The sequence below is a fragment of the Chiroxiphia lanceolata genome, chromosome 5 (assembly GCF_009829145.1).
Source record: "Chiroxiphia lanceolata isolate bChiLan1 chromosome 5, bChiLan1.pri, whole genome shotgun sequence".
Taxonomy (NCBI): Eukaryota; Metazoa; Chordata; class Aves; order Passeriformes; family Pipridae; genus Chiroxiphia; species Chiroxiphia lanceolata.
In genome coordinates this window covers 34004712-34031123 of record NC_045641.1, presented here as the reverse complement: position 1 = coordinate 34031123, position 26412 = coordinate 34004712, and the positions used below count along the sequence as shown (strand labels likewise).

The 26412-nt window shown below is 42.6% G+C and overlaps 1 protein-coding gene across 6 annotated transcripts in view; it reads right to left on the bottom strand.

Moving 5' to 3' along the window:
* RASSF3 (Ras association domain family member 3) overlaps positions 1–26412 on the bottom strand; it is a 110824-nt gene that overhangs the window by 38850 nt on the left and 45562 nt on the right. Inside the window, exon 1 of one of the 6 annotated variants that reach the window (XM_032689162.1) lies at positions 13006–13206. The exons of the other annotated variants lie outside the window; for them this stretch is intronic. Within the exon in view, the coding sequence (XP_032545053.1) occupies positions 13006–13134 (129 nt within the window). The 5' untranslated portion in view covers positions 13135–13206. Of the gene's footprint in view, positions 1–13005; positions 13207–26412 lie in introns of those variants that run through there. 6 annotated transcript variants of the gene reach the window in all.

The following is a 26412-nucleotide window of genomic DNA, read 5'->3' as shown; positions in this document are numbered from 1 at the left end:
AGAACATGTCATTTTACTGTCTTAGGATGCAAACACGTACTGCACTAATGGTCTATTTACCATTGCAACTCAGAGCTACATCTTTATATGCCAGCGGTAACTTAAAAAACGCCTCAGGGAAGAAATCACCAAATCATTAAAATCAAATATGCTTTGAAGAATATTTGGGGTCTGTATTCAGGGTGGGGAAAGATGTGCCTTTTAATTATTTTTTAATTAAATCAACTGTGAGATTTAAAGTTCAGAGCATTAGAAACTGCTTTGATGTTTCACTTCACATATCAACCTTTTAGCACAATATAAACAGTCATGTTCCCCCATCCTGAGATAAGCTTCCTACCATGTGAACATGTAACCGATTCAAAAGCAGCTGTCAATGTAGAAAAACCCACAAACTCTACCCATAAAACAAAACCTATGATATAACTCTATTTAACACTCTTGCTCATAAATGTGCAAATGCAGAACATATTTAGAAGGATACTTCTAAATAAGTAACTTCTGTTTACTGAAATAATATGTAACTTATTTAAATCCTTCAACATTTGTATTAAGGCGTATCTTCTCCCTTCTCAGTCATAGGAGAGGCAATGGAACAACACTTTGAATACCCAAAACGCCAACTGGTATGACCATCAAAGCAAAGGTCTTTGCCAGAAGAGTACCTAAAGCCCTTGCAAGTGGAACGACCCCTTCCAGGGGAGAATATTAAGGGACGAAAATTAATTCTTTCCTAGGATTCAGCTCAGCAGGTGCAACACTCCTTCCAAAAGCTTCCATGCCCACTGCTGCCATTGGGGGACAGGGTAATGGCAACTGGAGAACCAAGGACACCCAACAGGAGTGAGCCAAATCAAGGGGGTGTTCCTATAACTTTGCCGGTTGAAAACACACTTCACAAGTTCATCTCAGGCACAGGTGAGCACAAAGTGGGTTTTTTGGTGACAAACCACAGGATTAAACTCCCAGGAACCTCACTGTGATTTGGTGATCAAAAAGAAGTCAAACCGATTTGCATTACACCACCTGCCATGTTTCAAGCCAACTTACTTGATTTTCTGACAGCTGGACACTTCTTTAGGGTTACTGTTTAACGGACAGTTCCATTCTTAATCAGAACTCAAGAAAGGTGTATATCAGGAATTATTTCTCCTGTATTTTATAACAAATCTTCCATCACAATATCAAGGCAACCACAAATGCCCTATGGTTTAACAAACCAAAGGAGAAATCCTGATGGATTTGTTGCCACAACCCAGTGGCAACAAAGCCACTAGGATTTACACAGCATCAGCGGTTCTCCTCCTTGCCTAAATACTTGGCATTTATTTGGGATAAAGTTACATATGCTGTGATCAGGTCTAAGATGTAGAAACTGTCTACACTTTGTAGTGTAGACAGTGGCTGGCTAATGGGCCTAATCTAGAACATAAAAATCTCATCATTCTAAGCATATGAGCTGTCTGCTTCATTTTACAGATCAAAAATTCTGACTAAGTGACAAAAAGCCAGAAATCCCACAACCAAATCTACTTCATGAAGGGGACATTGCTCACAGGTTTGAGCAAGCAATAAGGACATTCTTCTGATTATTATACTCTTCAATAACACAGTCTACCGATTATTTTCTCAAGAAAAAGGTTGCAATTTACAGCACGGAATTAGAAGTCTTATAGAAGATATTTTCTTTAGCATACTTTAATGAAAATGTGGTGGGTTTATATAAGTTGAATTTTATTTTGCCAACATTATACTTTTTTAAAAGCAGTAAAAATAGCAAGGGACCAACAAAAGTTCAGAGTAGTGGATCACATGGTCAACTGAACACTAATACCATTTTTCAATTTCTGTGAAAACAAACTTGTTCCCAGGAAGCCCAAATCAGACCCCAAAGCAATACTTTGCAGAGAATGTTGAGAGAAGGTATTTAGATTTGTCAGCAATTCTGTTATAAACCACAGCAGTGCAAATCAGCCTCAGACTAAAAGGAGATGGGAAATTAATTGGTACCCAAAGAATAAAACAAGTTCTCGCTTGGCTAGGACCTTGAAGGAAAAATAAGGAGGGGAAAAAAAATTATTTGGGAATAATTCTTTACATAGTCATAGAGCCCAAAGGGAAAAAAAACTTAAAAAAGGCAACTCTCTAGGTAAATTAATTCAATTTTATATTCATTGAGAGTAGAAAAACAAAGTTTAAAATAATGTGATGATTTGATTCAGAGGTTTATCTAATTGATGTCCAGAAGTACTTACTGTCTCCTCAGACAGCCATATGCACATGCAGCAGTCTCTTATCACTACAGTGAATTAAAAGGTAACTAAAGCAATTCAATATTTTAAGAGTCACTTTCCCAGGAAAATAACTAAATTATATTAGCAAATACAAAAAAGACATTAGCAAATACAAAAAAGACATTAGCAAATACAAAAAAGACCCTGAGGTCCACTCACTGGGCTCTCTAAAAGCAGCTGAATTATTTTCATTACAGAAAGAGCTGATTAAGACTCCTGTCATTAGTCATCACCCCATATTGCATATTCTTTGTTCCCTCAATTCAACAACTAAAGGACCCCTGAATATCAAGTTAAATATTTCCAATTCATCTTAAACTGACCTGCTAACTCATGCAAAAAAGGCAAGCTCTCCTTAATATTAGATTTTACAACAAAATTAGCTCAAAGATGTGGATACACTTCTAAATACAGAAAATAAGATTTTAGAGTTACAAGTTTGTGTAGACACTGCATAAGAAAAGTAACACTGTGCTGTTAGGCTTCATGAAAGCTATGAGTATCATGACCAGAGAAAGATTTCTTTAATGAAAGATCAAGTTCTCCTTAATACAGTAGATTTCTCTTGTGCAGATTGCATGGGAGTCTGGTTACTGCTTGCATCAGGTTGCCTGCACAAGCATGCTCCCCTGACTCTGCATCTGGTGTTCTTACACTGCCAGCACTTGTACGTGGGCACCTAATGCAGCAGCTGTGTCACGTATGAACTTGTGACTGAACTGGACATTTTTCCACAGGACACGAGATGTAGTTCCCTGGTGCAGAAATATGAACAGGCCATTCTTCAGCCTACACTTACAGCAGGACAGATATAATACTTTTCCTTCCTTTTTCATTCAGAACTCCTGAAAGACAAGCGAGTCACAAACCAACTCCCCATCTCAAATGAGACTTTTACCATGCCTCATATAGCAACCAGGATCATTTACTCCAATTTGCTCTCAGCAGTTTGTTAAGTGCTCATATTTATCATCCTGCAACAGATGGAACAAGTCTTCTACACAAAGATTCCTTCCTTCTCCTCCTCTTTCATTCCTCAACTATCAAATATAAAAGCTACTCCTACTTCAAGCTTTCAGATGCCAGGTCAATGCCACATGGAGAGTAAGAGATTTCAGCAGTTTTCAGGAGCACTCCCTATTGCAGCATTTACCCCTATCCTATACCACAGCCATCACATGGCTCTAATTTGTGGATCACAGCTACTCCTGCTGCTGGAAATGGGGAGCCTGCATGTTTGACAGGATTAAAAAGAACTACTCTCTTGCTCATATTTCTGTTCCTTAGTCTTCAACACTTAGGTTCAACAGCCTAGCCTGATGGATCCAGAAATGCTTCTGCAGAAACCCTCTCTCTCCACTGCTTTTTAAAGCATATGGTAACAAAATAGAGACAGATCAGACTTTAAGGCATTAGTCTGGACAGCTGGGGAATCAGTGCCTGCACCTGGCTACAGCATGTACCTGCTGTACACCTTAGGCACAGCCTAGGTCACTTACCACATGACAACTTCTCTACAACTAACAAACTAACCAGAGACGCAAAAAACCAGAAGTTTATTTTTTACTCTTTACATCATAAACGGTAATACAAGATACCTGTCTATGCCTACACTATATAACCTTTGCACACATCAATAACAATGTAATAAAAAAATTGTAATATAGTAGTTCAAATTACATCTATTGTGAAAAAACTGCACTGACTCTTATGCTGATCTCACAATAACACTGAACCTTGAACTTACTCATTTCAGACATTAGGACAAACAATGCAAGTCAATTCTCCCATTATGCAACACACAACCACCATATTCTTAATCTTTTAAGCAGTGCCAAAGAATATGCTGGTTTCTGTACACATAATCACAATGGCTCATGTCAAAATCCCTAGTGCAGATGCTGGAGTTTATATGGCTTTACCAGATCCTTCTCAGATGAACCATGAAAATACTTTGCAATGAGGTGAGTAACTCTGTACAAAAAGATTTTCATATCTCAGCTTATGTATCTAAGTGAACACACTAAATCAAGCTACTGGTGAACTGAACAGCAAGACAAGCAGGTTTTGGTTTTGAGGAGCATAATTCTTCAGAAGAGAAGAACCCGCTAAAAGAAAAGTAATGCTCTAAATGAAACATCTGAATTAAACTCTGTCAAGTTTACAGGCTAGTGTGATTTAGGCACAACTGACTATAAAAAGTTACTAATAACCTCTATAACAGGTTATTAACCATCAATAAAACTGTTAAGCTACTTGTGAAGTATTAAGAAATTTGTTCTATTACAAACTTCAAGGGGGACAAGACAAATCATGGGATTCCTGCTTCAGCAGAAATAAAATTAAGTACTTAATTATTTGGCAAACTACCATCTTCAATCAGAGCAGAACTTGATATTGTTTTTATTACAACTATTCAGGCTTTAGAGAGACCATATTGATTGTGTACTGCAAACACAAGATACAAGGGCTGTGCACTACCAGGAAGAATTCAGCATAGTTAGACTGTGTATCCATGCACTCAACCACACCTCTGATCAATGAGGAGACAAAAAACAAGACAGGCAGTCCTAATTACGGACAACAGGGATACCTGTAAAAGATTAGAGACAACTGCCTTTGTAATTTGCCCCAATATATTATTTTATATAATTTCTAAAAGAAACACACTTGCAAACACCATTTTCCACAATGATTTAGTGGGTAAAGAACAAGACAGAGAAGCTGACAATCAGCATGCCAAGTACTCCTACATACCCCACATTAACACTTGATGCATCCTCTGAGGCAGATGAGCCAGTGCTGCTTTTACTATTATTTTCAGAACAGCATAGGTTCCTCTGCATACACTACTACAAATTCCTCTCCAGCACACACAGATGAGCAACTAGAAAGCAATCTTAATTGCTACATAAATCACATGTGGCTACTTAGCATAGCCAAATACACGTCTGCATAGGAAGCAGTCTCCTCAGAACTGTCTGCAGTATTTCATCAACATCACAAGTGTGCCAAAATCAGAAGGAAGGGAGCAATTACTCACCCCAACTCAATTCGCACCTGTCTATAGAGACGTACAGGCTTTGTTACAGGCACCTGAACCCATACAAAAGCTTAACAACACTGCAGTCAGGTAAGTGTTGCACTGAAACTAAGGGATGACAGCATGCTGGGGTAGCTTCAATCCCACCAGGGCATGCCCAGAACACCTGTGGGACTGCTGGTTTTAAGACTTTTCCTGAATGTTGGTATCAAAAGGTACAAATTCGTGTGTGTATGCACATGCCTGTTACATTTATATGTATTTTTAAATATTTTTATATAAAATATATAATGTATATGTTTGGGGTTTTTAAGTGTTTGTATATGTTTACTTTTTTAAAGTGTGAGTGTATCTATGCATGCATACATAACACCCCTACAATTTCTACCCAAGAGTGAAATGCAGGACATATTGAAGAGCCTAGCCCGACATGCTGCATGCAGAAGTCCCCAGGACCTTCTCTGTCTGTCCATGAGAAGAGGTGAACAGAGACCTGTCACTCTCATGTCTATCTTCCTGAAACTTATGCTGCTTGGCTCACTTGTATAGTGTCACAGGCAAATGCTGCACTACACATCTACATCTTCATCTAAAATTCTCTGCTAATCAGTTTATTTAAAATCATAGAATATTCTGAGTTGGAAGGGACCCATAGGGATCACTGAAGTCCAAATCCTGGCCCTGCACACTAATCACACCAAGTGCCTGAGAATATTGTCCAAATGCTTCTTGAACTCTGTCAGGCTTGGTACTGTGACTACTGCACTGGGGAGCCCATTCCAGTGCCCAACCACCCTCTGGATGAAAAACCTCTTTCTAATGTCTAACCAAAACCTCCTCTGACATGACTTCAGGCCATTCTTTTGGGTCCTGTCACTGGGTACCAGAAAGAACAGATCAGTGTCTGCCCCTCCTCTTCCCCTCACAGGGAAGTTGTACACTTTCATGAGGCTTCCCCTCAGTCTCCTCTTCACCCTGAACAGACCAAGTGACCTCAGCTGCTTCTCATAAGTCTTCCCCTCCAGATCCTTCACCATCTTCATTGCCCTTCTTTGGATGCTAATAACTTTATATCCTTCTTATATTGTGGTGCCCAAAACTGCACACAGCACTTGAGGTGAAGCTGGACCAGTGCAGAGCAGAGCAGGACAATCCCCTCCTTCAACCAGCTGGCGATGCTTTGCCTGATGCACCCAGGACACGGTTGGCCCTCCTGGCTGCCAGGGCACTGCTGACTCATATTCAACTTGCCATCGACCAGAACCCCCAGGTCCCTTTCCATGGCACTGCTTTCCAGCATCTCATTCCCCAGCCTGTACAAACATCCAGGGTTGCCCCATCCCAGGTGGAGAATTCGGCACTTTCCCTTGTTGAACGTCCTGTGGTTGGTGATTGCCCAGTCCTCTGACTTGTCGAGGTCTCTCTGCAGGGCCTCCCTGCCTTCGAGGGAGTCAACAGCTCCTCCTTTGAGTCCTGTGTCCAAGTCACTAATGAAAATGTTGAAGAGAACTGGACCTAAGATGGAACCCTGCAGAACCCCACAGGTTGCCAGTCTGCTGTTACCCCTCCACTATAATCCTTTGTGCCTGACCCGTGAGCCAGTACTGTTTGCATGTATTAATCCAATAGTGATGCACCGGCTTTTTTACACAAGGGATAAACTGCAGTATCAGTTTCTACATCAGTTCTTCTTCATAATTTTGCTCTTGCAGTGGCTAAATGTTAACCAGCAAGAACCTCCTCCAAAATGGTCATTCTGATATTATTCTTACACACTAGTCTACAGTTGAAATAATAGATCATGAAAATGGGGTTCCAAATTCTCTAGTTCCTTAAGTAACTGTTTATGCATTTTTTAAAATCTCTTTAGTGTATTCAGATGACCTTGAGCTCTGTTGGTCTGCAGAGCACTTTCCTGGATTCACCAGATTCTTCAGTTAAAACAAAACTCCTTGTGTCAGCAAGTCTACTCACATGCGTCTAAAGAAGTCTAAATCTAAACATTTTGGACTTAGGGTCCCAATACCTTCTGACTTCAGTGAAAGTCCGAAGCTCCAGCAGCTCTGTCCTTCTGCTTTGCACTTAAAGATGCAGGATTATCCCAACTCAATTACATCACTTAAATCACAAAACACCCGTACTTACTAAGTACTCCTGATCTTACCAACGTGAAGCCTAGCTACTGTACTCCAAGACTCAGACAGAAGAATCAAAGCCTTATTTTCTCCAAACAGAAGGAAAAAAAAATCCGTGTTTATCTGGTGATATTCAAATAAGTATCAATAACAAAGATAGTAACACATTGTCTGTGCTTCCAAAGCTTATGCTAACAGAGAAGTAACTGCCTGAGATGCAACTAATACAGTATTAATACAACAGACTAAAGAAAAAAGTAGAAATGTAAGAGTTTGTCATCTAGTCTGAATACTGCCTGCCGCTGGTGCTGCACTCATGACACTTAAACTGCTGAATGCAACAGCACTCAGTGACTTGAACTCTGCTTGGAACAGTGTGTTAATCCAGCTCATCTAAATTTTTTCTCAAAATTTTGTGTGCTGGTAGTTACCATTTCATATAGTTAGGTCCCCAAAATTTAAACTGATGATTCCAAGAACCAACTGCGATGATAAAGCAGCATACAGCAACCAGCACCCTCTGCACAGAGCACAAATTTCATCTCGCCTCCAGAGGCTGTCAGACACCACAAGGGGACTCAAGAGTTCACCCCAAAATGGCCATCAAGCCCCTCCAAGCTACTGACACACACACGCCACATCAACTGCTCCAAGAGTGAGGCAGAAACACAGAATAAGGACCACTATTTTACTCTCACAGTAATGTGAGCTTAAAATAGACACAATCTCTACTCCGCTCATTCCTTCAATTCTTAACTTTCAAGTATTTTAGTTGTGACAATGTTTATCCCACAGTACTCACAGACTGCCAAATGGATTTAAAAAAGAGAAAAAAAAAGAAACATTACTGGATATTTTTAGGGTTTTTTTTTTTATTTTTTAAATAAGTTTTACAACTATCCATCAAACAAAAACCTAAACTTTTTGGCTCCTAAGCAAGCCTATAATTAGAAACTCATTTTTTCTGGTAGTCAGGAGAGCCATTTTCCCCAGGGAATGTTGCTGAAAGGAAACCCAGGAAGAGTCGTAATGGTCAAGCAACGTGAAACATTAATAACAGCCACTGGTAACACAAAGCCATCTTAACTAGACTTGAGCATTTACAAATTGCATTTTATTACTAGAAACTTCCCAAATAAAATGCCTTTTTTTAATCTCTCTTCCTCTCAATGAAATGCCTCAACCTACTGTGCACATTCACGTGGATGAGACCTAAAGAAAGGCTTCTGAACCCAGAATTTTGTCCTACTTTTTCACACTTGCACGAGCTCACCCATTAAAAAAAAAGTTTGATACACCTTTCCCTGCAAACCTCCTCTTCCAAGAGTGAAATGAGAGATGGCTGGTTACCTTGCCAGGACTAGTTAGGGATGTTACTTTCAACCTCTGCTTTTTGCCTTTCCCCTTCATACCTCCTCTGCTCTTCTCTATCCACTTTCCATTTCCAGCTTTCTTATGGATTTCCTTTCCCACCTCCACTACCACACCTGCAAATTCAACTGATGGGCAGAAAAAACAGCCGGAAAACCAACGTCATGGCAGGGGGCACTGGGTGAGGGTGCAGGGGAAGGAACTTAGACAGCGGGTCTGGAAGCCATGAAGACTGAGACCAGTAAGGGGAAGAGAGAGGGAGAAATCAGACCTCAGACAGAGAAGGACCAGTGCTGACAGCAAGGCATCGAGCACCTTCTTGAGTGCAGGAGGAACGCATGCATTCCTGTAAACTGCCAACAGCAGCAATGTGCATTTTTCTTGCAAATACTTTTATGGAGCCCCCTGTGAAATGGTAGAACAGAGCATGAAAAAAAAACACTACTGTGTGTTCAAAGAGGAGAGCAGCATCCAAGCAACAAACTTCCTATATCCAAGCTATTTTGCATTAGACATCAAGCAGAACTCTTTCACATTTTGTGTGCAAACTATTCACAATTCAGATGATGAACACAAGCTGCAGGATTGGCCCTCTTCTAACAGGTAGGATACATGACCTTCATAGCACTTGCCAGCTTCTGAAGCAAGGTTTCCCAAGGCACAGTGGTGTCCTCTGTCACAGATCCCTCATATGAAAGGGCAGAGAGAGATCTTGACCACAGCCTCTTCTCATGTTTCTAACCCTTACAGTTACACTGGGAGGGGATGACAAATGCAGAGCAGGCAGAACCAAGGACACGGATGTCCTCAAGCGTCTACAGGGATCCTCATGGAAGATATGAGCTCAGCAAGGCTGGGAACTAACTCAGACACCTACTAAAATGCTTGATAAAGGAGAAAGGAAAGTATTGGAAGGATTTACATTAACCCAAAGTTGTTCAAAGTAGGAGAATTCAGGGAACTGGGTGTTGAAGGAAAGCGCAGAAAACGTGCGCGGGAAGATGTGCATCCTTCCAACATATGGTGGGGCTTGCAGCAGCAGGCATGACTGTTTTCAATTTTCCTGAAAGGATGGGGGTGGGCTGGAGAAAAGAGGGAGAGAAAGGGGTCAGCTTTCAGAAGTTTACCAAACATTTTATTTTGGTATTTTCTCTACAGGGAATGGACAATTTCCAAAGGCTTGATCATACAGAAGCACAGGTCTGATCTTACAAAAGCCTACGTACATGGATAACATTACCTCACATGAGTAGTCATACTGGCAGGACAAATATATTTACAGTTCCTCCTTTTTCATTTATGAAATGAGTCATTGTAAACATAAAACAGGGCCACACTGAGCTTAATCTATATTTAAATTTTACAAGAGCCACAGAAGATAAGAAACCTTAAATAAAGCTAAAATTTCATGAGCAGCAACACTGCATAAAGCAACCTGCATTTTATCTACATTGCCCTCAGACTGAAGTATTTCTTGCCTAAGAAATAACTTTGGGGCCACAGCTCAACCCCAAACATCATGCTGCCTATCACATGCTGCAATGGTTTTATGCTGCAAGTATTTTAGAAGTGGTACAGAGAGATGAAGAGACAAATGTTTAACAACTCTAGAGATTGGGTATCATAGGCAAAGACCAAAGGTATTATCACAAGATTGTTACATCATAATTGCTATCAATTCATTAATCCTGTCTCAGCTGCAGATCTGAAGTATGTAAGCCCATCCTTGACCTATTAAATGGAAGACAAAACTTCACTACTTAAACCCGTGAATTTCCTTTTTTCTTTCTTCCTTTTCTTTGGAAATCCATACAAAACAAGGCTAAACACTAGTACTGAGTTTTTCTGCAGGCACAGCTGCAAGCCAAATGCTCTAACCCATTTCTTCCCAAGAAAGGGGGCAGAGGGAGCTAAGATAGAGGGATAAAAGTAATGGCCAGCATTTAAATCTTCTACAAAAAAAGAAACCCACACTGCAAAACTTAATATCTGTATAGTTGAGAAACACACAGAAACAATAACTAATAGCTCCCCTCTTTTCTGTTTGCTCAAGGGGACATAGTATGCATTTTTTGACTAAACCTCAAATACAAACCAAAAGTAACATCCTCTTCCCTACAAAGAGGCTTATTATGACTGTTATTGCTGGAAGGGGAAACTCACTCTTACTGGCCACATGACTGTTGAAATCTACATTCAGCATTGTTTGGGGATTTTTTTTCTTTCCTCTATAAATCAGCAGCTCAGAGCAACTGGTAATAACTTTATGACTAGAAACATTAGCTGAGTATTTCTGATGCTGCAGAGTCAGCAGTACGGATTAATTTATTCCAGCCTACTAAATACATACTTAAACATGTACCCTGCAACACCTCACTGCAGTATTCTCTTGGGAAACATTACTAGAACAGAATAACAAATTTTAGTTGCGGTTTGGGGTTTTTTCCAGTCCATCTTGCTTGGAAACATCATCACATACTGCAATTTACGCATTTGCACAATTTACTACTTATACAGCTAGTATTTTGTAAAACAACTCATACAATAGCATTATAAAGACACATGTATGTTTTTAGATCTGAATCAAGACCTGGGCCTTCTCACATGTCACAATATAGTAGCTACACCGAGCCTGACAGCAGTTAGGTATCTATTCACATAGTACTGTCACACCACGATTCTCCTCTGCAAGGGCCAGGTGGCAGCCAGCACTGGCTAAATATGTTCGCAGATGAAGTTCAAGGACACTCTGCAGGACTCGCCAGTTTCCAGAGAATACCTGAGGTTAGTGGGAGGCTGAAACTCAAAATGGATGAGAAAAAGACAACCCCCGAAGAGAGGTGTTAAGAGGAGCACACTGCACAAGCAGCCACGACCTGATAAGCAGCTGGTCCCAGCCTATTTGCACCAAGTGCCCAAGCTCAGGTGTAGGGAGAGGGTGTGCCCAGGCTCCTTGCCAAACTTGGCAAAGGAAGTAAAAGCTCAAGAGAGCTCTGTGCACTTCCTCAAACAGGAGCAAGAGTTTCCCGAGGGGCAGCTAGAGGCTTTCAGTTTTAAGCAAATCAGAAATGGAGCATAACAGATGGACAACATCAGAGAAACATAAACCAAGATTTGCTTTCTGCAGCAGAACATAGCCTACAGAAATGACTGTGGGCAATGAAAGATGGTTTTTGACATATGGCACGGGTGGACCAGAGGGCAGCTGTGGTACCCAGGCTTTGACAAGCAAATTTATAACCAGGTCCCCACAGCAGCAGTAATACTGGAACTGAAATTCGGTGGGGAAAAACTCCAAAAGTTGGTAGAAAGTTGGTAGATGCTGAACAGAAGGAAGCTACAGATGCTGGTAGGAGCAAGTGAAGAAGAACTAGTATAAACAAAACAGGTCGCTAGCTTCCAGTTTCCAAAGACACAAAACACCTCTACGAAGATGTCCTGCGCTTTAGGATGAGAGAAATGAGAGGGGATGGACTGCTCAGCTAAAGAAATGTGACGTTTACCCTATACGGTTTAATGACTGCTCTGGATCGGACAGGTCCTGTACTGACATTTCAACGCTGATCACAATAGGGGTTGGTTAGGGGTTTTTGCTTTGTTTTTAATCAGTTCTTCACTTCAAAGCCTACTTGCAGCTCATTGCCTGAGCCTGAATGCTTAAACCAAGACACTTAAACACTTCTGAGGGCCTTCTTCTGCCAACAAACCAGCTGAAGAGGCTGTCATTCATCGCGGAATGAGCTCCGAGAGGAGCGAGGGGCAGACCCTGCCGTGCCCCGGCGGAGCGCTGCCCGCCGAGCCGGCAGCGGGGCCGACAGCGCGGTTACCACAGACATGTGATCCCTCCTCACATCCCCTGCTCGCCGGGCGCTGGGGGTCCCTCAGCCCGGCCGCCGAGCGGGCCACGCCGGCGGGGGCCCCTCCAGAGACCCCTCCGGAGACCCCCGCCCGCGCGGAAGCCCTGCTCGAAGCCCGGCGACGGAAGAAGCCCTGCCCGGCCGCCTGCTCCCCGCTCCGTCCCGGGTGCGGGCGGCTCCGCGGGTCCTTCCCCGTGGGGGAGGGGGCAGCGGACACGTGGAGGCCAAGCCGGAGGGAGCCGGCCCGGCCCGGCGGAGCTGCCTCGCGGGCGCAGCCGCCCCTCGGCCCCGCGCACGGCACTTACTTGCGGAGCGGCGCGGGACTTGCCCGGCGGCCTCCTGAAGAAGGAGGTGCGGGCGGTGAAAAAGAACTCTTCGGACTCCTCCTCCTCCAGGCTGCTGTACCCGCTGCTCATGCTGCTGGTCCAGGTCATCGGCGGCGGCAGCGGCTGCTAGTGCTGGTGGGGCCGGGCGGCGGAGAGCGCCGTCCCGGCCGCCGCATGGGGCCCCGCCGCTGCCGCTCCTCGCCCAGCCCGGCGGGTCCGGGGCGCAAGAGACGGAGGAGGAGGAGGAGGAGGAGGAGGAGGAGCCGGGCTGTGGCTGCCGCGCTCCCGCCCTCGCTCCGCTCCCTTCCTGCCGCGCGAGTTCCCGCGGGCAGCGCCGCCTCCGCCCGCCCGGGCAGCAGGTGAGGGGCAGGGGCGGCCCCTTCCCGCCCCCGCGCTCCAAACACCCGCCAGGCCCGGGCAGGGGGGCGGCCGAGTCCCTGACCCCCTTTCCCGATGTCGTGTCCCCACGTTAGTTACCGGGAACGAGGCAGCTGAGGGGGAGGCCGTGCTGAAGAAATAAGTTCCCAAACTTTTCCCCAGTTACCCGCTTTCACCTTCTATGCACTGTAAGAACAAAGTTATTAAAAAATAACCGACGGCAAAACAATGGCGAAAGCCTTTTCCCCCAGCAATCCGTGAATTCAGGCTTCGCGACCGGCGGCAGCCCCACCGCGCTGAGCAGTCACAGCCCCGAGTTTCGCAGTCGCGGCGGTGCCTGGCCCCGGCCGCTCCGGCACCATCAGCAGCCCATGGACTGTTAAATCGATGGAATTCATCGCCCCGGGATGTAGCGAGGAGCGAGGCTTGTGAAGACTCAGCAGAGGTTAGATATGTGTACAGATAGCAAGACTATCCAGAGCTGCAACTGGAAAACATATTTAAAAGCACAAAAGTCCTGATAAGACACAGGGCAAACATCAGACTCATCATCAATGGGGGAAATGACAGACAATGTGTGAAGGCCAAGTTGCTCCGTAATTACCTGCTTCAGAGTTTCTCATGTCTTCCCTTAGTTTATCTAGGGCTGGTCACTGTCACCAACAGGATGCTGGGTTTAAGGTACCGCTTCCTAAAGCTTTGCAGCTGCCCATAAAAGCAGACTTGCCTTTCCTGCACATCCTTAGTCCGGTGTTCCTTCTGTCCCCTTATGCCACAGCAGTGGCCCCAAGAGGGGAAATGAGTCACATCAGCCACTTGCTGCCAGAGCAAACCTCTGGAGACTTCAGGATCAGAGAGGAGAGCAGGCAACACCTTTCAGGAGCAGCACAGCCTTAGATTAAACAGAATTGGAGCTTTGGGTTTACCAAACTGCAATCTAAGCCAGTTCCCATGGTCTCAGCACTCAGACAGGGACACCATTACACCATTAGCTGACACCTCCTTTCCCTCTTACTGATCCTCATTTCTCTGGCCCCTCACACACTCCTCATTTGCTGTGTGTGGCTGTTCCTATCTCCCACCTGAGTGGAGACTGGGTCTGTTTCTGCCACTAAGCTTCTCTTTCCACACCGGTATCCTTACATATTGATAAAGACACATCAACACCAACAAAACAACTCACACTGAGAACTAAAACCAGTCAAATCAGTTTGGGAGGTGTTAAATCCTTACTTTCCCATCAACTCTGATTCTTCCAGATTTTTGTATGGAGTTTGGCATCTGGCAGATTAGAAAGTTGCACAGCTTTTGAAACAAATAACTGAGACTAATAGCGTAGATGCGGATGTGTCAGACGTTGAGCCTACTTGTTGGCACTGCAAAGCCCCATGGTATGCAAGATAGCTTTAAGTTGAATGCCAAGTTACTTGAATGCGACTAAAACGTATTAAAATGCTTGTTTTAGACAAACAAGCTTTGTGTTACCTGGCTTGCCAAGCCCAGCTCCATGCCAAAAGGAAGTCCCACCAGAGACCTGCTGGGCATGCCTCTGAACCTGCCCAAGACTCAGTAACTCCAGTTTACAAAGCTTTCGGAAAAAAAGCCCCTGACCATGATCATAATTAAGGGGAAGGATTTTAAGTGATTGAGATATGCTACAAAATGGGATTTGTGTTTTCAAACTACAAAGGTATTTTTAAATATTACCTGCTGGCACACTTGACAGACTCCCCAGCAAAAAAAGGTACTGTTTGTAACTTGTTTGCTTGGCTGCAACCTCAAGCCTGGTAGTGCGTGGGTGGACCATTAAGCTGGCAAAGATGATCATCAAGACAATAAGCTGCTGCAAGGGAACTCGAGTCCATCTGTGCAAGATCAGTTGAAAGTCCTGGGCTCGAGTCTACATGTTCCCTGTCAGCAAGGCAAGGCATTCACCTTGTCTGTGAAGCATCATTTACATCGATAACACGGAAAGATTCACAGTACCGTTTTCTCCTGCTGCAACAAAGAATGAGGAAGAGAATACATCTAAGTTCTCTGTGCTATATCTTCCAGTATGAGTTCACTCCTCCATTGTGCCTCTGTTTTTAAGCCTACTAATTTTGACAGAGATTTTTTTACTTTAATTTTTTTCAGACATGGCACTGAATCAAATAATTAACATGAAGGTACAAACAGATGTGATGCCTTTCAATTTTTATTTGTTTGGTGCTGGAAAGTAACATAACCAAATCCTATTGAGTATTTTGCAAGGCTGACACTTAAAGATTAATTGGTACTCCTGTTGATTTCACTGTCTCCAGACTACTCTGTCCATATTTTTACAGTCTCTGTCCCCAGACAAATATTCTTCCACCTTCTCAAATTGACTTTTTGATCTTACCTAGGTAAGACTCATTCAAGGCTCTTTGTTAGGTGCTGCATTTAAACATCTACACTACCAGACTTGCATTGTTTTTGGTTCGCTCTGACAGGCCTCTTAAATAATCAAAAAACCCCCAAACAACACTGAATAATGAAAACAAAGACAGCCATGTCTCAAGATAAAGTTAGTAATAAGCTTTCTGAAAGCATACTTGTTCTTTGAAGCACACTAGGTAAAAAAAATAACTTAAAAGCCAAGGAATGTGGCAGAGGAGTGAGATCTACAACACAGACAAGCACTACGAGGCTCTCAAACAGTCCTTCCAAGAAATAATTCAATCCCATGAGAAAATAAACTGGCAATCAGTTATCATATGATCACACAGGCAGCTAGCAAGAAGAGGGAGATGCCTTTTTTTTTCAATTAATAATTAAGTTCTAGTAGCAAGTAGTGCTACAAATGCACCCGTGAAGAAAAGAAGAAAGAAGTTTTGGGAGAGGGTTGATTAAAGGTTGATGACTTAGATAGAATTTCAGAGTATTTTTAAACCATAGCCAGTTAAAAGTGGTGGCTCAAGTAACAGAACCTAAAATAGTAATGGGCACTTTGTGTTTCAAAGCAAGAATCTCATTAATAAAATATTAATAAAAAGCAATCACAGGCAAAGATAACCTGTGTGATATACAGCTATTTGTTGTGTAGGGGGGGAAACAATAATTAAAATGACTGTTCATTTCAGGATAAAATTCAGCTTTAAATCACTTAATGGTTTAGCAGAGTCAGTTCAGAGAAATGGAACATCAAGCATAGCTTCCAGAAAAGTGGAAATAAAAGCTGAACTTCCTAAATGGCAAAACAGGTGTGAATAATTTTATGAATCTGGCAAGAATTAGGACTTCGAACTACCATGACTGAAATAACCCTTAAAACCAGACACAGAATTGCATGGAGGTGGACTGCTGCAAAAGGTCCTGCAGCTTCCTTACTTTATTTGTATTAAAATATCACTTTGTCGAAGTAATCACAATACCACAGGAAAATATAGTTGAACAGGATTACAAGAGGTAGTTCAGTACATTCATCTCCTGCTCTGAAGAAGAGCACCCAACTTTACACCATCCCTAAAAGACCTTTAGAAATCTGTTCTTAAAACACAGTACGGTGCTGTAGCACCTCCACTGTAGGCCATCCCTTCCAGTGTTTAAGTTATTTATTGAGTTAGAAAGTTTTTCCTAACGTCTCCTTTTAAATCCTTAACCTTGCCCATTTGCTTCTTAGCAAGAGAAATAGAGAGAGAACAGTCCATTGCTGGTTTTTTAGAGCAACTTTTTGGGTATTTGGGGACTCTTTGTTCTTCCCATTTTTCTGCTTCCCAGACTAAACAAAGGGACAACTGATAACACATCCTATAGAGTTTACATTAACTCCATCAGCAACTGCATGATGTTTACATGTATCAAAAACATCCTCTCCACCCTCTGACATAGACACTGGGAGGACTCATTCAAATGGGAAAGCCACTAAACATTCACTTGGCCAGTAATGTTACTTTGAGCCCCAGGACCAAGACACTCACTTCTGCACACAAGCCTTGGTCTTCTCTCCAGAGTTGTGGCAGACTACATCAAAAGGCACTGGGTCAAAGGATCAGGAAAGCTAAAAGCAAGACAGAGCATGGGTTTGGGGAGGCCTGTAGCATTTAAGACTATATTTCTATTACAATTAAAAAAATAATTTGGAGATCTCAAGAGAAGAATCTACAGATTCCTCCTTTTCTACCTCCCCGGACTTCAGTCCCCCAGGTGAAACCCTGCAAGGATGTTTACATTCTCTGGCAAGCAGGTCCCGCAGCTGCAGGCAGCAGCCTGGTGGGATGGGGGGAGTGAAAGGAAGCAGGACATGGGCTGTGGGAGGAAAAGGGTCATTGCAGACGCTCAACTTTCTCACCTTCTCACCTGCATTACTATCCTCCCTGTTTCATCAGTGCTTTGCAGGAAGAGTTTCATTAATGACCCTAGCAGTATTTAATTCTAATTGCTACAAATTTGCAAGATGCCCCCAACTCCTGGCTGGTTTGGTCTTTTCTGGAGTACTGTGACTCTTTCTCTCCCCCTCTCATTTTCTGCCTTCACATGTCTTTGCAAACCCTGGTCCTGATCCTATAAAGGATTAACTAACCATGGACATAGCCTTATCGATGTAAAGTATGCCATTGATTTCCAACTATAGTTTTACTTTCTTTTATCATTTATCAGAGCTTCAGCACGACTGTGTCATTCTTCCCTTTCTTTTTCTTTTTTCTCAATAATTTTTTTAGCTTTTCAAAAACTTAGGGACTTTCAAAATTTAGGGACACCTTAGGGCTGGTTGCTATCTGGTAGCAACAGATGTTCAATAAATTACTCCCTGTATTTAAAGAGTAATGATGTTCCTGGTCTAGGCACAGTATGGGCTGCATGATGTGAAGCTGGAAAAGAAAGGAGTAAAGGTAATCTGTTTCTGTACCAGCACTGAGACAGTGCTGTAGCCAACACCTGCTTGAGTGTACTGATTTTGAGATTTTTTGTGCAGACATTCGTCCAAGTGTGGATCAAAATCTTAAAGAACTAAAGAAAACCAGAAGTATAGAAGGGACTGCAAAAAAACTATGCAGTCAGCCCCTCTTCCCTAACCAAGAGCTTCTTCAGGTACATTCCTATGGGACATACTAAATCCTAAGATATGCTTAGGATTGAAACCCAAAGGAGTTCCTACCACATTGAGTTTGGCTTATATGCAACATATTTACAGGGAAATATAATTATTCCATTATTTTAATTATGTAAATTATATGTGTATGGCAAAGACTAACTAAAAACAAGTCACAGAGGAAAAGAGTTTGTAACTGTCCCTTTAAAATCTGAATAAATAATTCATTGTGTAGGTTTAGTTTTTTCTGCATTCCAGCTGAAAACAGTAGTAATTTCAGATGATCAAAGCAAAGCAATGAAGTTGAAATACAACCAACCCAGAATATCCACTCAGGCCTGTAGTTTCCTTACACCAGTAAACTTTGTGTTTACTCATTTCTCCCATTTGTGTTGAATTAATAGCTCAGGTCTGTTTAGTACCACTGGCAGCAATGACAATTATCCTTTGATTCATACTCAGCAAATCGTTAATTCAAACAAGGTCATTCCAGCCACATAGGCACATGAGTGCAGACTGAAACCAAACAGGAGCCAGGTAAACAGCCTCTCCCCATCTCCTGGGGAAGAAATGCCACGGGGACACATACTTGTTATAGCAAATACAACCTTAGACAGCATTGTCAGGAATTCTTCTCTGCCTCTTAAAATTCTTGATTCTGCCCAACCCTTAAGCCCCCTTGGTGCAAGTTGTTCATTCAAAATCCTCAAAAAGAAAGGGATAGCTGGAAATGAAAAATAACCCATGTAATCACTTTCTTACATGTTTGCACACTTGCAGTCATGCACCAAATCTGTGTTCTTCATCTACCATACTTGGATTGCTCAGAAGGTAACAGAAATCAGAGCAAGTTCACCTTCCCTGTTGCAGGGGTTATGGTCAGAGCAGTCAGAACTACATTATTTTGAAGGGGGATAGCAAGCGGATGGAATGAGAAGTCTGTGCTTGTCTCCTTTCTTGCAATGCTGCAAACATGTGGCCACCTACCTACATGCACATAGTTTGGAGGACTGGAGACTTGGTTGCTGTGTAAAGCTATAAAGATAAAACTTTACCTTCCTGACAATTTTGGAATTACTATCATCCTCGTGTTAAGAGTCTGACAGTTTTCCAGAATATTCTATACCCCTGTTTATTGCAAAAAGATGTGTCATCAATTCAGCTTAGCAAGATGACTCAAAGTCAGCTAGTATAAGATGACAAATACAACCTTCACTAAGGGAATATTTCTGCAGTTTGAAGACACTGCCATGGAGTCTGGCCTCATCATGTGGTGTCAGCATGCACCTTCCTACATCCTGTCCCGCCCTAAAACCCATTGGGACCAACTGAAAGACTCTCGTTGCCCTTGAAAGTATTTCGATAAAGCTCATAAAGCAATCTTCTCCTGTACTTGCGTGCATTTTTCTATCAGTCTTTTCTTTTTGCATCCCAGTTAGGCAGAAGTGCTCTCCAAAACAGAAAGATTTGTTAGTAATTTTCCTTTTTTTCCTCTCCTGTTGATTATAGACTAATAATACAGACTGCATTGCTAAACAAGTACTTTCTTGTCACAGATCTGAAAAGGTAGATTTTATAATATAAATGATGATCAGGTATTTCATATGTCTCTCATATGTTTAATCAGAGGGTTTCAGAGAGCTGCACAAATATACTGAAGTGAGTCTTGCCCTGCCTCTTGCTCTCATTTCAAAGGCTGGATTTCTGTGGCACTGACAGATCAGTGCATATGTTGGTAGCAGTAAGAATTCAAAGCTGAGAGCCATGTTCCATGTGGCAATCTGTTCCCTGCAGGAATGGCCTTTTTAGCTTATGCTGTAGCCAGCCCCAGCAATTTCAGATAAAGTTTGTCAATACCTAGATGTAGCCCAGAAGCCCCAACTCGATAAACAGGTGAATAAACATCCTTACTCACACAGTCCCATTGATGAGAATAGTCAGACATAAGTATAAGCAAAGGCTGGCATAAGGGAAGCTCAGAGGCCTGGTAGTGCTGTCATCCAATTCTCTGTAAGCACTCATGCCTTGCCAGGGTAAGCAGTAGAACTGCTATACAAGAAAGTATAATCTTAAGGAAATATTCTATAACAAAATGTACAGAAAACAGACATTCTCCTACTTTTAATTCAGTTCCTAATTGCTAACAGTGTATAAAAATACTTGGGGCAGTAAAATTAACGAGGACCTTCTGTTTTAAGTATAGAAACCACAACTGTGGAAGCTCAGCATGCTTTGTAGATACCATGAAAATGTGAGCCCTAATGCACTGTAGCTGCAATCTGATTCCAAGCATCTGTCCTCAAACTGGTGAACTGATGGGGGAAGGGGCCTTCTGTTCTGAGAATCACTTTCCAATTGTCATTTCCTAGACAAAGAACATGAAATTGTCTTGTCATACTGTGTACGAGATGACATTTTGCTCTGTTTAATAAGTCTGACTGTGATATAGTAGAAACTCCCTAGAAACTGTCCACATAAGTTTAGGACTTTGTAGGAAATCATCTTGACAACAGTACATGAAGATAAGCGGCCCAGAAAGACAGGGCTGTTTGACAGGACAACAGATCTGACAACTTGTTGCCTGATCCATCTAGTCCACCCTTAGGTGGAAAAATCTGAAAAAAATCGCCTGAAAGTGCAGTGCCCTCTGCCTGCAGATCCAGCCTGGTCAGCTGAAATGCTTGGGGACTGCAGCAGGGCAGCCCCCCTTGCCTGCTTGCGCCTACCCACTTGCTTTCCAGCTTGCAAGCCCAGCAGGCAACAGAGGAGCTGCCAGCTACTAATGCAAGGTAATTGCTTTCTGGCCCCTGTACTTTTGCAGCACTGAAGATGAACATTTTTCACATTTTCGGTAGGATGTGATCACCTTTGAAAATTTTGCCCTAAATTAAGCTTTCTTTTACCTAAATCTCGCTAACTCCTTCCACATTTGGTCTGTGACACATTCACTGGCCCGAGAGCTTTCTGATTCCCACCTTCGCGGTCATGCTCTTCCTCCCTCACTGCAAGAACGCTGGTGCAGGGGGAGAAAAAAGTAAGACAGTTTGAAGAAAAGACAGGAGTGCAGGGAATGGAAAAAATCAGAAGTGAGAAATAGGCAAATCAGAAAAGTAAAACCCAAATAAAAAAGGTAATATTTTGGAATAAAAATAAGGTTTTTCTCGACAGAATTCCATAAAATTCCAAAACAAAATGTCCATGGAGATTTCTGGGTGGAAAAAGAGCACGTGTTTAGGAAAGCTGAGATGTGTGTTTGTAATTTGGAAGGAAGATTTAGAGAAAAAAACATACTGAAAAATTAGAAATTAAAATTATGGAAAAAGTACTTTGTGAAAAGGCAGCTAAGGAAAGCATATATATCAGGGCTGAGAAGATACTGGAGAACTAAAAAAGAGAAAATAAAAAAAAAGGAAAATATGGTGCCTCTGTTTTTCTTTCAAAATTGTGGAATGCTGTACACATAGCATCTCAAATCCTCAATTTAGGAGATTTAAAGTCAGCCTCTTGGCTTCAAATATGGAGGGAAGAGAAAGGAAAGAACAAGAAGTCCAGCAGAGCTGCAGACCACATGGGGCTGTATCCTGTCAGAGATGTCCTGCTTCAGTACAGTTCTTGCTCTCTTCTGCCTACAGTTTATCAATCAGATGCAGTGATAGCATTTTGGAGGAAAAAAAGAGATGACCAGAGGGAAAAAAAACAACATATGCACTTAAGTTCAGCAGAAGCACCATCCCACCCCAAGGAAAAGAAGCTATTTATGTATCTGCTGACTGCCACATCTGGTCCTGCAGTGGGTGAGGAGGTCAAAGCCTGAGCCCTGGGCTGATGCAGGGAAGTTGACATTACTTATTTTTATCTGTTTCATTAACAACCTCCCCCACCAATGTTATAAAAAGTAAACACAAAGGAGATATATTTGGGTCTCAAAGACATATACTTGTAAGGTGGGAAATGCCTCTTCAAGACTGACTGCCTCGAGCTTAACATGTGCCCCCAAGCCCCACATGCAGGGCATGACCAAGACCCTCATTACTTCTCTAGCCTGAAGCATGGGTCAGTACTCAGGTCAGAAAGGAAACTGTAAATGTAGCAATTGATATACTTTTGTCAATTTGTTATAGATAACCTTTTATACATAACATGTATATGACCTAGAATTTATAGGACTTGGACCAATGAACACTGCCAAGCTCAGTCCCAGGTTCTGGTGTTCTGAAAGTCTTATTTCACGTTAGTTCATTTGTGGGCCCTATTTTCTATCAAATTAGTATATATCCTTCAAAACAAAACCCAGAGGTGCTTCCAAGGGTAGTCAGCAACAGAAGTCACATCATTATGGCAGTGTGGGGCCCCCCCGGTCTTCCTCTGCACTTCACCATCCTCTTACACTGTCCCAGCCAGTGTCACCCACCCAGCCTCCCCTCATGTTTGAACTAATAAAACATGCATGCCACATCTTGAGTCCACAAGTACAGGGCTGTAGGACACAGCCTGCTCTGAGAAATGTGGATCTGAGTTACTTTACAGTACCTGGCCTGAGGCCAGGGGTCACTCCCTGGAATGGAAGCCTTTGGCCACAGAGACAAGTAGTCGCAGCTGGCTCAGAAGTTGTGCTGCATCTACATATTATTTTTCAGACTTAATTTTAAAAGCAAGGTATTTAATTATTTTTATTTTACAGTCACTGCTTATGTTTACATTGTCTAGAATGTTAAGACTGCTTTCTAAAAATGAGTTTCTAAAACAATTTTCTAAACTCATTTTCTAAAATCAGAAAAAAAAATCTGTTCTTACAAAATAAAATTATTTTCTTATTTTACTAAGCTTGCATGATTACTCTTCCCTGTGATCTGAAAAGGGAGCATCTGAGGTTTTAAGGCTGTTATCATCTGGATGGACAGAAATGGTGGAAGAATGCGTAAAAAGAGGTCTTATAGTGCAGAGACATAGCTATTGTGGGACATAGCAAATTGTAGAGAGATCCTACAGAAGCAATGTCTCTGGCATTGTCCAATGCAGCAATGTCCAAGCTCTGATGCCATGGCTATAGATGGATTTTTTTAAGGCTTTAAAAGGTGTAAACTCTGAGCTTCTGGAACCTGAACTAGCTGGAAAGTAAGATTTTTATAAAATCACTTGTAATTGCTATCCAATGCTTTCTCTTCAGACTTGGTGCACAGAAGCAGTACTTATGTACCCCTGTTGCAGAAGGCAGGTGAGTATCAGTCAGGCATGTGCAGAGGGCCTTATACCAGACCTGTCTGTATTTAAGCGCTGCCTCTCCAGTGCTTTATGAAATCTTGGTACATCTGAAGGAGAAGCTGGGGGAAGGGAAGCAGAGGAGGCAAAGCAGATGTGTCTAACTCAGGCTGTTTTACAAGCTATGACTCCAGCATTTGGTACCAAGCATATGCTGTATTTCCTACTTGAAAGCTGACTGCCACATCAAATGAAAATGGTTTTGTATGTGCTGCACCATAAAATTACACAGACACAGAGGGCCACACTAACTAGCTGTTTACCTCTGTGCTTCTACCAAAGCACGCAAGTATAATCGGAGGAAGGAAACTCCTAGGAGATGTGAAGGCTTTAATTGTTTCAGTGTGCAGATGGTTTGCATTACAGCAAATCGACACAGCTCAAGGTCAATTCATAGTTCAGCAATAGCTGTTTCAGCAAGTGAATTTAGTTTGTTTACACCTCTTCTGGGAAAGTTTTAACTGCTATATTACTATTTTATAGATATTTCTAGGCTTAAGAAACACTGCAACAGGTGAAACTGGAGGAGCGTAGGATGCCACAGCCATTTCCTTCATGACTGATGCTGAGCAATTTTTAGAGCAGCTAAATATAGCTGTTTTCCTACATTTGAACACTTTGTTTCAACATGTTCTCTTTTGTGTCACTGACATAGAAATGCTCTGTTACAGACATGTCCCGCAACTCCAGTTTCCTTTACTATGTTGAAATGTGCCATGCAATCTCTGCATCTAGAGACTAAGGTATGACACAAGCAGTTACTCCTGCCCTTAACTATCAATCTGAGCTGTTCCTCTCTGAGAAGTTCCCAGTCCTTCTGCACAGGCAGCTCAGCTGTTTGTGAGGCAGCTGCTGAACTGTCTTAATTTAGGGCTTAAATGGTTAGGATAAACTGGAACCATTTTTTTTTTTTTTCCTGCTTAATAGCACCGGGCTGAAATCTGCCACAGTACCGCAGCTCGTCAACTGAGCCATCCCTCCAGGAGAAATGGAGCTCCTCAAGAGGAAAACAGCCTCAGCACCAGGGCAGGGGTGACTACTGTAGAAATACCAAGGTAAGATGTCAGAGTTTGGAAAGCTCCACATAGAAGAGGAACACAAAGTACTCTGGGACACAAAGTGTCAGACTGCAGGAGCCACAAGCACTTTCTTTTATGCCATTTTCCAGCTAGATCTCAGATCTGTCAAGGTAGCTGCCATTAGAAAGGCAATCCCAAAACCAATGTCAACTGTTAAAAAACTGTATCCAGCATAAACAGTGCATGACTTTTGTTTTTAAAGGGATGGTCTTTGTTCCTTACACCTTGCCTTTGAGTTCTGCAGATCGCTGCTTATTCCCATCAACCATACGCTGTCTTTATCATTTATTCTCCACTCTTGTTCCACAGGGGCAGTACCAGATCCCCATGTAATCATGGGGCAGCACCGTGTCTTCATGACTGCAGTTGGTGTCTGGAGTGCCAGACCTGGAGAGCAAGGCTTTGTCAAAGAGAGGTTATATTCGCATGACTCAACAGATGTACAGATGTATGTCCATATGTGCAGGTAATTTAACACTGTGGGTGCTCCTCCCCTCCCCTGACGTGTGACCAAATTACCAGAGTCACAGGATAATTGAAAGATGGGTTCGACCTCAAGGTCAGAACATGGTCAGTGAACTTGCAGTCTATTTGCAGACCTCAAAATATGTCAGAAAAGTCACTTATGATAGCAGCAGAACAGTGCTAAAAAGCTCATGCTCTTCGCTGTATGCACTAGGGCATCTACCTTCATTTTGTTCGGGTCTGAAAATCTTTTTAGAAAGATCTGCTTTTAAATTAAGAAAACTCTGCAAAACTTTTAAAAATAATTTTGTGGCAGGGCTGTCAGGATTTGAAACAGAGGGGCACACCAATACTGCAAGTTGTACCTAAGAATTTCACATCCATATCCTGGAAAAAATGTCTTGCCACAACCGCCCCACGCTGCACTCAGCAGTCCTCAATGTGGCCTTGACATCTGCTTCGGCATCTGGTCTTTTGGGAGGACCTGCCCCTGTGTGCTGGGCTGCTTTCAAAGGCCTCCTGAGATTGCTCAGGACGGCTGGCAGCATTCACCACCGCTCTGCACTCAGGCAGATATCCTTACAAGGCAATGCAATGATTCGCCCCCCTCCTTGGTGGAGCTCCAGCAGGCACATTCACCAATGTACATCAGTAATCCAGCTTTACCGGGTGCATTTAAAATAACTTTGGGAGGCAAAAGGCAGCCCAAGCTTTAGGTCTAATTCTTTGTGTAGATGATAAGCTGAGGCGCACTTACAGGACAGTGTATAAAATTTGTCTAGCTCCTAACTTGGACAAAAGGCTGCAGGCATCTGGGCCACAAACTGTGCAGCTGCCAAAACGAAGCAGGCGGGCTGGAAGCAGAGCAAACTGCCTGTAGCAGCCCTGCCAACAGATTCTGCAGGTCAGCTATTGAAATGATTTGCACATCAGCATATTTCAAATTTTGAATGCAGCCTTTTGTGAAAGATCACAGTGAGAGCATTTGTAAAGAAGGGGCTGTTATTGGACCAAAGCAATTTCCAAAAGAATCCATTTCCTCACCCAGACATCAGAAAGGTGGAAGGTTTTCCTAAAAGTGGCATGAAGAGCATATCTGTGACATGGAGATAATTGCTGGAAGTAACCAGCGAAACTGCCAAATCTGACTAC